At 40.9% G+C, this 16,475-nt stretch overlaps 1 protein-coding gene across 2 annotated transcripts in view; it reads left to right on the top strand.

Annotated features, from left to right (window-relative positions):
• The window catches only part of LOC120781400 (DNA topoisomerase 3-alpha), a 63,900-nt gene that overhangs the window by 20,437 nt on the left and 26,988 nt on the right, over nt 1-16,475 (top strand). Inside the window, exon 11 of one of the 2 annotated variants that reach the window (XM_040113611.1) lies at nt 16,196-16,226. The exons of the other annotated variant lie outside the window; for it this stretch is intronic. Within the exon in view, the coding sequence (XP_039969545.1) occupies nt 16,196-16,211 (16 nt within the window). The 3' untranslated portion in view covers nt 16,212-16,226. Of the gene's footprint in view, nt 1-16,195; nt 16,227-16,475 lie in introns of those variants that run through there. 2 annotated transcript variants of the gene reach the window in all.

The following is a 16,475-nucleotide window of genomic DNA, read 5'->3' on the forward strand; positions in this document are numbered from 1 at the left end:
GCTTGGCTGTCCAAGTTTATGTTGAGTCTGTAGTTATGTACTGATGCATTAGAGGCTTGCCCTGCGGTTTTCTCGATAGCAAAGACCTCTGCTTGGAGCGATTGCTTAAAAGGCTGCCATAAGCGTAACTATGGACAATGTCCATACCTGCTAACGTTAGCCTTATCCCACGGCGCTCAAGAGCACAGCGGATCAAATCAATGCGTTGATCAGCGTCCTGAGAATGCTAGGCATTTTCAGTACCAATTGGCAGTGTGGAATGGACACACTAACCACCTTGGTCGGGTTCGAGGGCCATCGAAAACCTCTGCCGTGCTTTGGGTCCGGCACCCGTTTGCAATGCAACTCCACATTCAACTGATAAAGTCAGTTCTTCCCGCATTTGGGTTTTAACCACAATCACCACGATACTCCCCGAGGGCCAGTCCGCATGAGCAGGTTGGAGTAAACTCCAAGGGCTCCTGCTCCCCGTGGTACTAGAATTAAGTCTCCGGTCAGACCTCGTACCCGAAGATACTACCAGTTGAGCTTCCATACGGCCTTGGACTGGTGGCCAGGGGTTGGACCCCATACGCATATCATATATACGCACCACTCATACAAAATCTAACCCTAATTCCTTAAACAATTCACGCGAAAACGACCCTAACTGTTCGGTATTCCGGCTAGTCGGGATTATACCATAATGTCCGAGTACATCGGGCATTCTGCTATTAAATACGCCCAATCTTCTACCCCCGCCCCACGAAAACAACCCGACCTATCCGATAGGTTCCTCTGATGCAAAAATGCATTCAGAGGCCCATGCCCTGTAAGCAGAAAAGCCAGACTCAGACAAAATCTGAAGTCTGGGTTATACTCAACGAACCCAGCGTCCCAAATGTACCAACACTCTTGCCACCTACACCTAACCCTATCATCTAGAAGCCTCTTGCTCCCTAGATATCCTTCCCTCTCCACATCATCGTCGGAAATCCAGTTATTCCGCAGCAATGACACATTCAAGCCCCTTCTTAACCTAAATGCAAGAGCACGCTGTATCACAATCAGGTCATGAGGGGGTGCACCTAACAAACCCTGCATAGTATCCGTTGAGACGGTGCGACACACAGGCAAACAAGTAAGCATCATACAACACTGGATTGAGAGGAGTTTTTGAGACTCCAAGACAGTCTTGGCTGCCTCCCACCATACAGCGGCTCCATATATGGCACAGGCCACAAACAAGCCACGATATATGGTGCGGACAGCACGACGTCCGAGACCACAGTCACTTTTCAAAATGCGGCGTATTTTGCCTACGGTTGCCTGTAGTCGCTCCTTCGCCAAGTGTGAAATAAAACACATCCTTTCGCTCATGGTCAACTCCAGATATTTGACTTACGTCACATATCTGATGCTGACCGCATTTACACGGACAAACGGTGGACGAACCGGTGACAATCTGCTCTTAAGCAGCATTGCCACCGTTTTCTCCTCGATATGTCAACCCCCACACCTACACCCCAAGCATTCACGATATCGAGGAGATCTCCTCTCGCCCGCTCTAGCTAACACCGTGGCGGGCAGCCACGAACAACTCCAATCTCCACACTCCCATTCATGCCGACAAGAGAGGCCTTTCTGTCCGAAAAATAACTCTGCCAAAGAGTAATATCCGGACAGCCAAGCTCCTCCAGCCATTGCACCACTCGATCCCAGCTTAGGTAATCAAACGTCTCCTTGAAGTCACCAAACATGCCAAGGATTATTTGTTGACATTCTCCAACTACATTCTAAACGTAAAACCATCCTCTATACTGAGTCCTTTCCTGAACCCATACTGCCTATCTGACCACATACCCCGCGTTAGCTCCTGAAGCCGTTCCACCATGACTCCTCAAGTACTGGAAGGAGACTGATGCCCCAATAAGAACGAGGATCGCTCCTGATCTTATCAGGGGAATTCAGGAGAGGAACAACCTTAGCTTTTTTCTACTCACATGGAAAATGTCCCTCCCAGACGCACTTATTATAAATGGCGTCCAGGTATTCCGGAATGAACTTCCACAAGCTTTTACACATCTCTCCGTTCAAAACCTGAATCTAAAAATATCCCTCCCAGATGCACTTATTGTATCCTGGGGACCGTTTAGACCTGACCTGACCAAAGGCGTACCCTAATTTCCCGTCATCTAATGGAGGTACAGCAAATGGGTCTGGCAGTGAACGAGGGCAAGACGAAATATCTCCTGTCATCAAACAAAACAGTCGTCGCACTCGCGACTTGGCTCCCACGTCACTGTTGACAGTCATAACTTTGAAGTCGTAGATAATTTCGTCTATATAGGAACCAGCGTAAACACCACCAACAATATCAGCCTGGAAATCCAAAGCAGGATAACTCTTGCCAACAGCTGCTACTTCGGACTGAGTAGGCAATTGAGAAGCAAAGTCCTCTCTCGACGAACAAAAACCAAACTCTATAAGTCACCCATAATTCCCGTCCTGCTGTATGGTGCAGAGACCTGGACGATGACGACAACTGATGAGTCGACGTTGCGAGTTTTCGAGAGAAAAGTTCTGCGAAAGATTTATGGTCCTTTGCGCGCCACGCCGAATATCGCATTCTATGGAACGATGAGCTGTACGAGATATACGACGGCATTGACATAATTCAGTGATTAAAAGACAGCGGCTCCGCTGGCTGGGCCATGTTGTCCGAATGGACGAAAACACTCCAGCTCTGAAAGTATTCGACGCGGTACCCGCCGGGGGAAGCAGAGGAAGAGGAAGACCTCCACTCCGTTGGAAGGACCAGGTGGAGAAGGACCCGGCTACGCTTGGAATATCCAATTGGCGCCACGTAGCGAAAAGAAGAAACGACTGGCGCCCTGTTGTTAACTCGTCTATAATCGCGTAAGCGGTGCAGCTAATAAGGAAGAAGAAGTATGGAGGTACAGGCACCTCTTGTGCTTGAGGTACCTGCACCTCTGACCTTGGAAAGAACGCAACCAACAGAACCCCCGCACACTATCTCCACGACGAAAGCAGAGTGTGACCGACGCGAAGAGAGGGGACATCCTCCCTCCTACGACCCCGGCAGATCCTATAGACCTGACCCCAGTGGTCGTTCCTATTTTCTTCCTCTTTAATCTTCACTACCATTTCTTTGTACACCCAACTCTTTTTTTTTAACGGATTTGAAGTTACACGGTTGAAAAAAAAACTTTTAATCTACATAGTACGGTTTCAAAATTACTGTCTTGTAATTATGTTTGTTTTTACCACACTTAGCACCATTGCTGAAATGAACATACATAGTAGTAAAAGGGAAATCCAATTATTCGATAACTCTTACCTACACATTTTGTTCGCATGATATTTACATTGCCGAAATGGATATCTCCAGCGATGATACCGACTTTAGTCCAGTTCCTCGCAAACAATTGCGCTTGTTATCAAGTAGCGACGAATAATTATGTAGCTATGTAAATATTTTTTCCTTATTTCTATTCTAATCTTTTTGTTCTTAATTCTGGATTAACAGAATTCTTTTCTTTTTTGCGTAATCTACCAATTTTTCACCTGTATGAATTATGTATTTTAAGTTTTAATGCTCAATAAAATGCCATATGAACATATAATTTGTATGCATATTTAAAATTGTATAGTTACCGTGTAAAAAAAAGAGTTGGGTGTATTCCCTATCCGCACAACTAAATTCATACCTAAGCTGGGACTATCAGAATTAGACCATCAGGCGCGTTGAAACTTTCGCCTGAATCGCCTAACAGTTCTCCTCTTCAAGGTTAACTCACGCGTCCACCATTTAATTTTCCTAGCCATATAACAATCACACCTCCTAAGTACCTTATCGTTTATCCCCCACACTACCCCATACAGACGAGTAATTTGCTCGTCCACTCCCAACTCTATAAGCTGTATACTAGATACCGCTTCCCTAACCGAGAGTCTATATTGGTTTCAGTCAATACCAATGGTACGCCATCGCCGCAATGGACTCTCATTAGGCGATGGAGGGGATTAAGGGGTAACCATAATTTGAATCAAATTATGATCCCCACCCTCCCTTAACCACCCATCTAACGCTGAAAGCCCTACTTGCTGCATGATTCATGAGCGTCACGTAAATGTCGCTCACGCCCCCCGGCCCATCGAAGGTATACCATTCGCGAGGCTCATTCAAAATGTGGAGGCTATTAGCCACCACCCATTCGCTTAATGCCTCGCCTAGACTGTGGCTTTGGTATCCAGACGAATGCCGGGATACCTTACCACACCACATCGAGGACGAGTCATTCGCATTCAGCCCTAGGATAAATGGGCTACTACTCGCAAGTAGTAGTAGCTTACCCACGTAGCTCAGGTAGGGCTCTAGGGGCTCGCTATATTTACAGTATAAACTAGCGACAATCACCCTACCCAATTCCCCTTCTATCGCGACACATACACCCAGCTGTGAAGAATCCACAACTACGCAATCGTAGTTTTTGAGACGCACTCGTAGCTTGGATTATTCACAACTACTGCAGCGTTAGCTCTAAAGTCCGTGAAGACCTTAAAACCCCCAGGAAGACCCCGAACTACTCAGATGGTGGCGTAGGGCTCCTAGAGTAGGGCAATACCACACCCACCCTCAACCATGCAACCCCCAATTCGCATATTACGGCATAAGAGCCATGACAGTTAAGCTAGATGATCCCTCCCAACAGTGTCTGGTGAGCTCAACAATACCACAGTAAATCGGACATACAGCTGACATCATAAGGTGCCCAGCTGGCCTACCCTTAAATGCACAGTTGCGACAATGGGGTGCATTCCGCTCGCACCCGGAAGGTATACCACTTGATGTAGCACCTATCTGCCTTCAAGAGAGCGGACATTAACTTGTCCGTACCCTCAAGGACCACATTGGTGCTACCATCAGCGATCACCTTCCAGGGACCACTGACCATCCTAACGTCATCCTTACGACGCCGGGCTGAAGTCCCGGAGGTTCAGCCGGAGTAACTCCTCCATAAATTTCTCATGGGGATCTCCGTATGGACCCCCTGAACCACAACCCGACGACCTAACTTCCGGTTGACAGAGAGGTCCAACCCCACCTCCTCGAATTTCTTGTTATTCGCTACTATTTCCCTCTCTAAAACAGAGGGAGTGCGAATAACCGCCCCACCTCCCTTCAGCTTCTTGATCACTTCTTTAGAGGAAGTTGCTGGTCCCTTACTCTTGACCACGATCGACCAGGTCTCTACAGGTTTCGGCGTCACCGGTGTGACTGCTTAAAGCACAGGTGCTGGAGGCGCAGGCATCGGTGCCGACGGAGCCTTGACGGTTGGGCAACCGCTTTCTCAGCGGTGGCAACCCTGGCACTCCCACCACAACTTCCGCCCCGTCCCTCGTTTCCGGACACATTATGCGGCGACCCCGTACGCGCAACCACTTTCTCAGTAGTGGCCACATAGACACTCTCACCACAACTCCCGCTCCCTCCCTCAGTTTCGCCCTCTTTACGCGGCGACCCCATACGCGCCTAACGCCGCGGTAGGGACCTTAACGGAGGTCTCGTCACTTCCCCCTCGCCACCCGACGTAGAATCATCCTCCTCCGTGGAAGTGGCGGATTCCCCGCCTCCAGCGAGGGTCTTAGTCCTCCTTTTCCGTCTAGGTGGCATCTCGCTTTCCGACTCCTCAGTCGGACTGATCCCAATCGGTCGATTATTGCGTGCTCGCTGGGGCACAGCCAACCAGTGGTCGGACTAAGGCCACTCTATTGGCCGCCGGCCGGACAAGGTCCCCGTAACGGTCCTAAGTCGACCGATGTGGCGCTGTACCGAATCGCACCGTGGTCTAAACGGTTCGCTGGTCCTCACATGAGTCGCAGTCCCCAACGCTGGACATATACCCCTTTGGGCAATCCTGTCCAGATCCTCCTGAAACTGAGTCAACTGAACGCCAGATGCTCAGCACAGAATGCTAACAATACGGTGCTGCACTGGAACCGTGCGAAGCTTCCGCCAATAACAACAACGTGGATGACCACGTTGCCCGTATATTATGTAGTAATAATAAAATTACTTAACGTACTGTACAAAAATGTGTACCACTACAAAAACACTCGAGGTCACTAACCTTCGCACCCAACGACCGCACAAACAATTCACCGACTGCTACGCACACGCGCCAGGCAATAAAGGTGCCAGCTAAATCCCGGAAACAAATGACCGTAAAAAACAAAATACCGAAAAATCGCAGAAAAAATACATTGAAAAAATCGCAACGGCACGCACGTCTATTCGCGTCGACAGTCAACTAACGAATCCCTAACTATGGACAGTATATCCCTGCACCACTCCGTCCTCCCAATCATCTTTTTCTATGTTTACTCTGAACTTTCTTTCCAAATGAAAAGTGGGATTAATTAGTTGGTACTTCCGAAACCGCCAATACCTATCGAGCTATGCCCGAAGATTCTATATGTAAATATTCCTGCCACCAGTAGTCCTAGTAGTAGTAGTCCACCTTTAGAGATATTTCTGGAAGCCTGTTCACTACACTACTGCACTGTACAGCAGAATTGGCCTTACAATCGCTGTGTTGCACTAGTTCCTGAGAGAGGGAGAAAGCCCTCAGTCTGCAGTACAATGTTTTCAAAAGGAAGAAATTTAAGCTTTAGGCCTAAACTCTTTCGAGTAAATTGGGTTGTTTCTACCTGCCCGAGAGATTTGAATGGGTCGAATGAGCAGATTGCTTATTTTATTTTATTCTCCGTAATGATATATTCGGGGAAGTTTACAGCACCAATCCCTAATAACCGCGTCCATACAGCTTGGCTGCACACAGACTACGTCTTCTAATGCGACCTCAGTTGTTCGTGCAATCCCTGCAACTATTGCGAATTCGACGGGGCGAGGGGAGGATTTTTTTATAATAGTTTTCTGAGCCGCACCACTGTTGGCTTTTTCAAAGCTGCTACAAATATTCTTCCAGAACTGCCGTTTCGTTCTGCGTATCTAGTTTTTGTATTCCCTTAAGAGATCTTTATACTCGTTCCAACAGTCCTCGCTTCCCACTAGCTTGGCCTCGTTAAATTTTACCGAACTCTGTGTCTGCAAGATATGAGGTTTGTCATGTGAATTTTACGCACAAGGTGTAAGTCTTTGTCTAATATTATCTGTCTGTAGAAATAGATGTATCTATAGTCAGAAAATGAGGGTATGCTTAGCACCCTCTAGTTCTCTACCACTGCATCTATACTGGGGATAAAGATAAAGTAAAGTTGATATTCACCTCTGTGATTGATATCTAAATCGTATGATGGGCTTGGTATCAGCGACCAGCGTAGCGCAAGTATCATTGGCTCATTCCTGACACCCTTTACTGCTTCAAGACGTCTGTGAAAAGACTTAGGTCAATTTGGGAATATAGATTTTTGTTCACCAATATCACCGTTCTTACCTTATCAATCGCGCTGGGGGGAATATGTAATGTGGTTTTGTGACCGTAGCCCAGCGACCACGTTATCCATCGTTCCTGGACTAAAGCCACGTCTTAGCTTTAGCATCCATCTTTATTTGAATATTCTAACGTTGCAGTAACCTTGGTTCCTGGTCTACCACGCGAGGTATGATTACCTTCGTCTTAGGCATGGATGGATTGTATAGTATGTCTACTTTATTGAGAAGAGGGCTTCCAAAAGCTTCATCTCCACTATTTTTCACCTCCTTCTGCGACTAATTGATCTAGCGAGTTACTGCGGTCGATGAGCGCCAGATGTCGTTCCGAAAACTCGCTGCTTTAGACGTAGTCTCTTTGTCGGCCGGGTGCTTCACGTACAGCTTCTCGGCTACATCACTGAACTTTCTCCTTTGCAAGAGTGCCCTCGGGTCGATCTCTGTCAAACACTGCCTCTTTTCAGCTTTGAACTCCTCTATACGATTTGCAAACGCTGGATCCGAAACACTGCATCAATTGTTTGTGGCGAATTGTGTCCGGCCGTTTTTCACTTCCTCTTGCCAAGGCAACTCAAGAATCGGCTACATATCGCGACCGCCGTTTCTTTTCTCTCTAGCGTTTCATACCTACCGGCAGGTACCACATTAGCAATGGCTCGTTCACTTCCTTGTGAGTTTGCATATAAAACAGTTCACCCTAAGGGGATGAATGGAGAAATGCATCCCCTTATGCCCTAGTGTACATCCGCGCGGAGGAATTTTTGCCGACCTTATAGTAGGTAAAATTGTTGGAATCGGGGAACTGCTCAAGAGAAGTTGTCTACCGTATTTTGCAACTTTACACTTTAAGAAAAACATTAAATATCTTTAAATAACAAATTCTTTTTTTTTCAAACGTTTTTAACTGAATAAGTTACCAAAATGTAGATTTAAAACAGCGTTGCTCATTAAAGACTATGCATTTTTGAAGTATTCAGCCTTCGTGTGAATAAATCAGTCCATGTCATGATTCACGCGAACGAAAAATTTGTATCTCGAATGAAAACTTTTGTTCGGAATTCGATTATGGTATTGCGAACTATAGCATTCTGTCGTATATGTTTTTGTTTTGATTCAGTCAAATTTAAAAAATCTTTGTACATTTATAAAGAAAATTATGCGACTGTTTTAGCTTACTGTGTTTTATTTTTAATTATATTTTTATCTAATCTGACCTGTTAACCTTTTCTCAAAATTGATGTAATCTTTATCTTGATGGCTTTGACTAACCACCTACGGGTGAGCTATTAAAAATTTCCATTGGTTGAAGCATTTTGAATATTAAATTGTATAAATATTAGTTTTTTTGTCAGCTTATTGCAAAAAAACTAAGTTTGTGGTACAATTCCATTTTTGCTCTAAACATTAAAAATTTTCCGAGGGCCAATAAGACTTCATTTTGACACTTTTTTGTTATGAAATATTTTTTACGATTTTACATAACTCATTGATGCATTAATATGATTAAAATAAAATTTATATTTGTAATAACTATACATAAAAATATTATCAATACTGTGTTTGTACGCGGTGGATTAAAACACAAATGGCTGAGGAAATTTAATTTTATTCGAAAAATCCTAGGAACAGTGCATTGAATTTATATAATTACTTCAAATCTTCACATCTTAGGTAACACCTATGAAACTACCACTGGAAATCGTTGAAGTTCGTAATAGCAAAAAATAGTTTGATTATTCTTAATTATCTTCAGTTAAGCTAAGTGAAATTGAAAACCGTAATAGAGGCATAAATCAACGTTACTCAAGTTTACGACGAATATAGACATTGACTAAATTTTATCAAAGTACAATATAACTTTTAATACTCTTGCAACCAGGAGGATAACCCCGCTCACTCCTCATATAACGGTATTGTTAAAAACTATTAAAAGCGCGATGAATCAATAACTACATACGCCAGAGACATTAAATATTACCACCGAGATGGTATAAGAGAGCTTTATGGCAGCTGGTGTAAAAATTAGACGAAGGGCGTGGCACCGCCCACTTTTTGTGAAATCCCATGTCTCAAGACCCGACCAACCGATTTAGTGCGTGGCATTCTTCTAATATTCTTATGCCATATTGTGAAAATGGACGAAATCGGATAACAACCACGTCTACTTCCCATACAGCACAATTTTAAATTCCACTTGTTACGTTCAGTTTCCAGTACACAAATCAAGATGCAATTAATATAACGGGATAAAACTTTGCACGAATAATGGCTTTAGTGTGTGCCTCCTTATGACAAACAAATTGTTTAAGTCCAGTAAAAACGGATCAAGCCCCTAGGTACCGAATATTTAGACCCCTGCACCCAGTAGCGGTGTTAGGGTAGAACGCCGGTCAAAAAGGGCGTCGCAGGCGCCCCCCAGCTCATGCTCATAGTTCGAGGTCTGCTTAGTTTGCTTAAATTCCCTAAATTAAGCGGATTTTTTTATGTTAGCAACTCTTGAATGGAACGCATTATTCAATCTGTTAAATCGGAGTTCATTTTACGGGGAATCCCCAATCATAGAAAAACACTTTTAACTTTTTGGTTAAAAAGAGCTAGCGTTATTTTAGCGAAGCGTAACAAACTCAGCTCATTCGCATTCATAAAATCGGTGCACATACAAAACAATTATTTTAAAACAAACAGACGCGAAGTAGTAACCAGACGGTCCGTGTTCCATTGCGATGCTATGTTCGTCACTATCCTTTTCTACTATCGAGTGACATTAGTTTTATCTAAAAAGTTGTATGGTGTAAAAAAATATACTTACAGTAGAGGCCCGCTAATCCGGACATGGCCTAATCCGGATTCCACTGTAATCCGGACAGCGTTAAAAAACTCAAAGTTTCTATTATGTCCCTTGTAATCCGGACCGACGTTTTATATCCGTATTCTCTAATCCGGATCACATGCTTATTATTCACTACATTCGCTTTTATGCTTTATTGGTTTAAGTTTTTTTTTGTTTTTTTGAAACATGTGTATTATTTGTTATAATAAACAAACAGAAATTTATAAATATTTTTTCATAATACCCCTTTCCGTCCTATAGCAAATCTACTTAATAACATTTGTTTCTCTTTTAGGTCCTATTACTTTGGCCATTGTAGATAGTAACCAATACGTTTGTTTTTTGAAATTTTCAGTTTATCCTTTATTTCTAGGATACGCACAATTGTTGCGTTTCGGTCTGATTTCAAATAAAAAAATGTGCATACATAACTCGAAATGTTCTTTAATTCAATTTTATTTTTATTATATTTATTATTTTTCTGTATTATATTTCATAAAACAATTTTCTCTTTTATTTAAACATAAATGAATTTGACATTTGGAACAAAATGTGCGTGTCCGAGATCTACAACCAACAAGCCTACAGCATCTTGCGGATGACAAATCATGCTCAATTGGCCAGTGGTTGAACCGATCAAGCCTCTTATCGTTGCATGGCTGGGAAGATGGACGATATCTTTTTGCAAAACCTTGAGTTTTTTCTTCCTCGGTGTCGGATTCATACTCAGCATGTGTCCTTTTCTCAATAGCGATCAGTTGTTCAGCTAAAGCTAATTTAAAACTTAGCAGGTCATGAGAATCTGCCCGAGATTTCGATTTTATTTTGCTATGATCTCTATAATGTAGCCAAGCGTTACAGCAAACAAGATCAATGAAGTGTATGAAAACTTTCAAAGTCCATTTCCGCGTCTTGAAAAATGAGGGATATGCCTCCATTAACTGATCACAAATATCCACGCCTCCCATCTATTTGTTGTATTCTCTTACTATCCTTGGGGCTGGAACTTCAACATACCTTTTTTCTTTTTTTCCCAGCGTTTAACATTGGAAACCGGTCCACAACCATAAGCTGATGATGCCAGGATTACCGCTTTAGAATCTTTCCACTGCACCACGACAATATTGTCTTCGCTATGTCAAAATTCTTCCATATCGCCCCTTTTCATTTGTTTTTCATTGGTGAGGTGGATATTTTTTATTCTGTTTCTCATTATTGTCCCAGTGGCATAAATACCACGACTTAAAAGCGTCTGAAGAAGCGGTATTGTCGTAAAGCAGCGATCAAAAAACATTTGAACGTTCTGGCAGTGTTTCAACCAAACGCAAAACGAAGGCTGGTCCTAGACCCAAGTTCGTATTCCTTGATAGATTTCAAAATCAAGCACCAGACCTTCAGATGTTGTTAAGACTTCATTCTTCAATCCCACTCCTCTTGGTTTGTAAGGGAGACTTTGTCGAACAGGACAACGGCCAGTGAATGGGATCATTTGTTCGTCTATAGAACAATTATCGCCTGGCTTTCTGGGAAGGCTTCGACAAGCTGATCTAATAACTTCAATCAAAGGTTTTATTTTCCAAAAGACATTGGATTGTTTCTCTTCTTCTGTTACTTCATTGGCGTCCACCACATGAAGACAAAAGAAGGAAACGATCGCCACTCATTGTATCAGCTACAATAGGAAGTCTTGGTTTTTTTCCCAGTACATGCGCAATCTTGGGTAACGTATGCAACTGATTGCAACAATTATACCAAAGAAATTCTTTATTTCTCCGATTGTAGCCGCCAGTGGTTTTCCTTTCGTAAGCATATGGTACCTGTTTGTGTACTCCACTACTCTTTTTAAAAAATCGTCATTGAAATAAGCAGAGAAATAATGTTTAGGAGATTTCAAAGTTACGTTAATTTCCGCAGATTGAGCAACACTCTCTTCCAATTGTATATCAAAAGGTCTTTTCCTCCAAATATCACGGCGATTGGCGGTTTCAGTGATCATCTTCGTCACTTTGATCGTCTAAAGTTTCATCTCCCACAGAAGGTAGTTCCCAAGTCGCATCCACAAGCTCGTCATCGCTACTAAAATCCTCTAAATCCGACTCCAATAGTGCACTAAGTATTTCGTCTTCAGTGAATTGCTCTAAATGAAAAAAAGATCATATTCATATTTCGTTAAATTAGTCCTGACACGCACAATTGTATCACTTGAAACAAAACAGTCTAAAAAACACTTGAAGTTACAAAATAAATACTGAATGCCACTTTTTAATTAAAACTTGTTCTGTTTTGATTGAGATTACACATTTTTGATAATGATTTTCACTTTTTAAACAAGTCAAATAATCTATCATACTTACTCCTCCGACTCATTTTTGCAAATGATTGAAATGCAATATTAAAATAGCAAAATTCACCAAAACTAACGGACCCCGAAAACGGTCCGTAATGTTTTTTATTAAGCAAACAGCTCACACAATTGTGCTATTCAGGTCTCATTATAATAGGGCAGATATTGAAGGAGATAATAAAATTTAAACGCACACGCACAATTGTGCGTACACGGTCGGAAAGGGATACATAGTTCTGATATGTCTTTGGTAATCCGGATTTCCTTATATCCCGGATAGGGGCCGGTTTTAATTGATCCGGATTAGCGGGCCTCTACTGTATTTGTTTTTTGTCGGATTATTTAATTAGGTAAGTACTTATATCTATCTATAATTATTATAATAAAGAGGTAACATTTGTTTGTTTAAATGTTTGGCGTGGGGTGGCGGAGAAATAAGTGGCTTCTAAAAAATGTAATATTTTTTATACATATTATTATAATTGCAATACCTATAATTTTTTTGTAGAAAATACATTATTTTATTTTACATTTTCAAACTGAAATATCTCAGAAAATATATCATTTACGACATCTTGTCAAAAAATATTTGTTGTTTGTAATTATGCATATTATTTGTCGACTGGCGTACGTTTTACGTACACCTATGTGTACATCAAAATACGACATTTTAGGTACTTAAAATTTTAGCCTATGCCAAGGTCCATACAAAAAAGTTCGAAGTCTTTTGAAAAAAAAACGAATAATAACTCAATTATTTTTGCATAAAAAACCTAATATACGATTTAAATCTGTTTAAAGTTGTTTGATTTGTAAATTTTATTGTATTTATCAATTTTTAGAAATTATTGGACCCAAAGGTTTAATTTGTTGCAGATTTTATTGATTTACAAAAATTGATTAGCACAAAATGTCTGAAAACGGAAAGCAGAAAAAGAGAAGGAATTTCAGAGAACAAAAAAGTTGATGAATATAGATAAAGGGGATGTTCGAGTCTCAATCACTGCGGCAATATTGCAAAGCATCATGTTCGACGCAAAAATGTAGCGACTTTTGCAAATGTCAAACATTCGAGCAACTCAAATTTTGACATTTCTTGCGCGCAAAAGTGACCAAATCGGCATCAACAAAATTTTTGATGGAAAAAATGAGGCAAGCGAAATCGCTCTTTATTTTTGTCTATAACTAATTATTATCATTAATTGCGTTTCACGAGACATTCAAAAATGTGATAAATATATATCTGGAGGATAAAATCGAATTGTTTTAAAGTTTTGCGATTTTACTATTGCCCTTTTCTTTAAAATTTCGGTCATAAGCCACTTTTTTACGCAAAACTTTGTTTCCTTGCTTTTTTGTATTTGAGATGTGAACTACACTCACTATCCACCAAGTTATCCACTGTTAAATTAATTAAAAATTCATTTTTAAGACTTCTTAAACTTCAATTCTCCAATGCACGCTGCGCAAAATATTTGCAAAATGTTTGTTTAAGTATCAGCTGAGTATCTGCAAAAAAAACATCAGGGTTGCAATATTGCCGCGGTTATTTGCTTGCTCGAACATCCCAAATATATCACAACAAAAAATGAAGACCTGAATATGCCATCTACATCTGGAATACAAATTAATGTATCGGTAGCGGAGCCTCTATCTGACAAGTCAAATCAGATAACTGAAGATTGTGTTAAAGAGATTGTGGACAAAGTTTCCCAACTTGAGATGATAAGCTGTGGTACAATTACAAATGCTGCTCCGGATGACTCCATTGGTGATGTACAACCAATACAAATTCTCGATGACGTTAGTACTGTTGTCGCCAATATATCGGATCCTGCCACTTGGCCAGTCACTCGAAATGGCAAAATCATTGATCATATAATTACTAGTGGCCCAGTGCAAACTCAAATTGATAATTATCCGAAGAATGATACAGGCCGACATTTCTCTAATTCCCATTTTACAAAAAATCTTGCAAACAATGATATATTATTCTATTATAGCTGACTGTACTCCTGACATTAGTCATGTAGAACAACTTTCGCTGACATTACGATTTGTTGATTTATCAGACGATAATGAAAAAATATCAGCAAAAGAGCATTTCTTGGAATTTATACCTGTCAATGAGTCAACTGGTGAAAGACTGACTGAAGTTATTATTAATGTTTTAAATAAATACGGACTAGAATTGAACGATTGCAGGGGTCAGGGTTAATATGAAAGGAAAAAATATTGGGGTTCAAAGGAGAATTCTCGACATAGGCATCTTAGCTGTTTATGTGCCGTGTGGCTGTCATAGCTACAATCTATTACTATGCGATGCCGCTAAGTCATCCGTAGGATCAGTCACTTTGTTTGGGGTACTTCAGAGGTTGTACACATTGTTTTCAGCTTTTGTTCATCGATGGAAATTCTAACCGATCACTTGGGACTATATAGTACTATAAAAAAGCTCAGTGACACACGTTGGGAAGCCAGAATAAGTAGTGTTAAAGCGTTCCCTTATCAAATTAGTACTATCCAAAATGCTTTGATTACTTTGGCTCTTGAAACTCAGAAAACTGATGTTCAAGTGTCTCATGAGGCTACTACTCTGGTCGAACAGCTAAAAGATTTCAGCTTCATAGTTTCATTGGTTGTTTGGTATGACATACTTTATCAAATAAATATTGTAAGCAAATCTCTACAGTCAACAGATATGGATCTTGGTAAATGTACAGAAATGTTGAAAAAATGCTGCAATTTCTTGGAAGACAACAGAAATACAGGCTAAAAGCGCTTTTTTAACTGCGAAGGAATTGGCCGAAGAAATAGAAATTGAACCTGTATTTCGAGCTACAACAAGAATTCGACGTGTTAAGCGTCAAGCTAGTGAAATTGCATGCGATAACCTTATAACTTCTCCAGAAAAAAAATTTGAGGTTGAATTTTTCAACTGTCTTTTGGACACTACATTAGTTTCAGTCAATGAAAGGTTCGAACAGTTATATGAGTACTCGGAATCTTGGTCTTTTTTGTACAATGTTAAGCAGATTCCAGAAAAACTCGACCTTGTCAAGCTCTGTAGTGATCTCCAATTAAAATTAGCTGTAGACTCTAAATCAGACATAGATGGTTGTATGTTGTGTGATGAATCCTTTTCCTTCCTTTTTGCCTGATCAAAATGTGGTTACTCCCATTTTTGTTTTAAATTTCATCAAAGATTGCAACTTACAAGAAGGGTATCCAAATGTATGGATAGCATTGCAAATATTATTAACTATACCTGTAACGGTTGCTAGTGGGGAGCGGAGCTTTTCAAAGCTGAAGCTGATAAAAACCTATCTTCGATCAACAATTTCTCAATCTAGATTGACAAACTTAGCAACTTTGTCAATTGAAAACGAAAACATCGACTTTGACAACCTTACAAAAGAGTTCGCTGATAGAAAGGCCAGAAAAGTAAAATTTTATTAGTGTTTTTGTAATAAATAGTTATTTTTTATAATAAATAATTATTTCTTTTAATAAACGGTTATTTCATTAAATGTTTTCCCTTTCTTCGAATGGGTTTGAATTGCAGTTGGAGGGCGCCGTAGAAATCTCGCCTAGGGCGCTGGTAGTGTTAAAACCGGCACTGCCTGCACCTATAATTGACTTTTGGTCGAAAATGTCGGTTAATGTGTGATATATGTATATATATAACTGAAATTAACTTATAATCCATCTCTTCTAATAGTATGTCCTTATGTCAAAAATGGGTTGAATCGGACCATATACTTAATATAAAGATTTTCGAACTTCCGGATGACTTTGTACCGCTAATATCGGCCAATATGTGAGTTATCCCAAGGAAAATAACC

Source organism: Bactrocera tryoni, unplaced genomic scaffold (genome assembly GCF_016617805.1).
Source record: "Bactrocera tryoni isolate S06 unplaced genomic scaffold, CSIRO_BtryS06_freeze2 scaffold_7, whole genome shotgun sequence".
NCBI classification, from domain to species: domain Eukaryota; kingdom Metazoa; phylum Arthropoda; class Insecta; order Diptera; family Tephritidae; genus Bactrocera; species Bactrocera tryoni.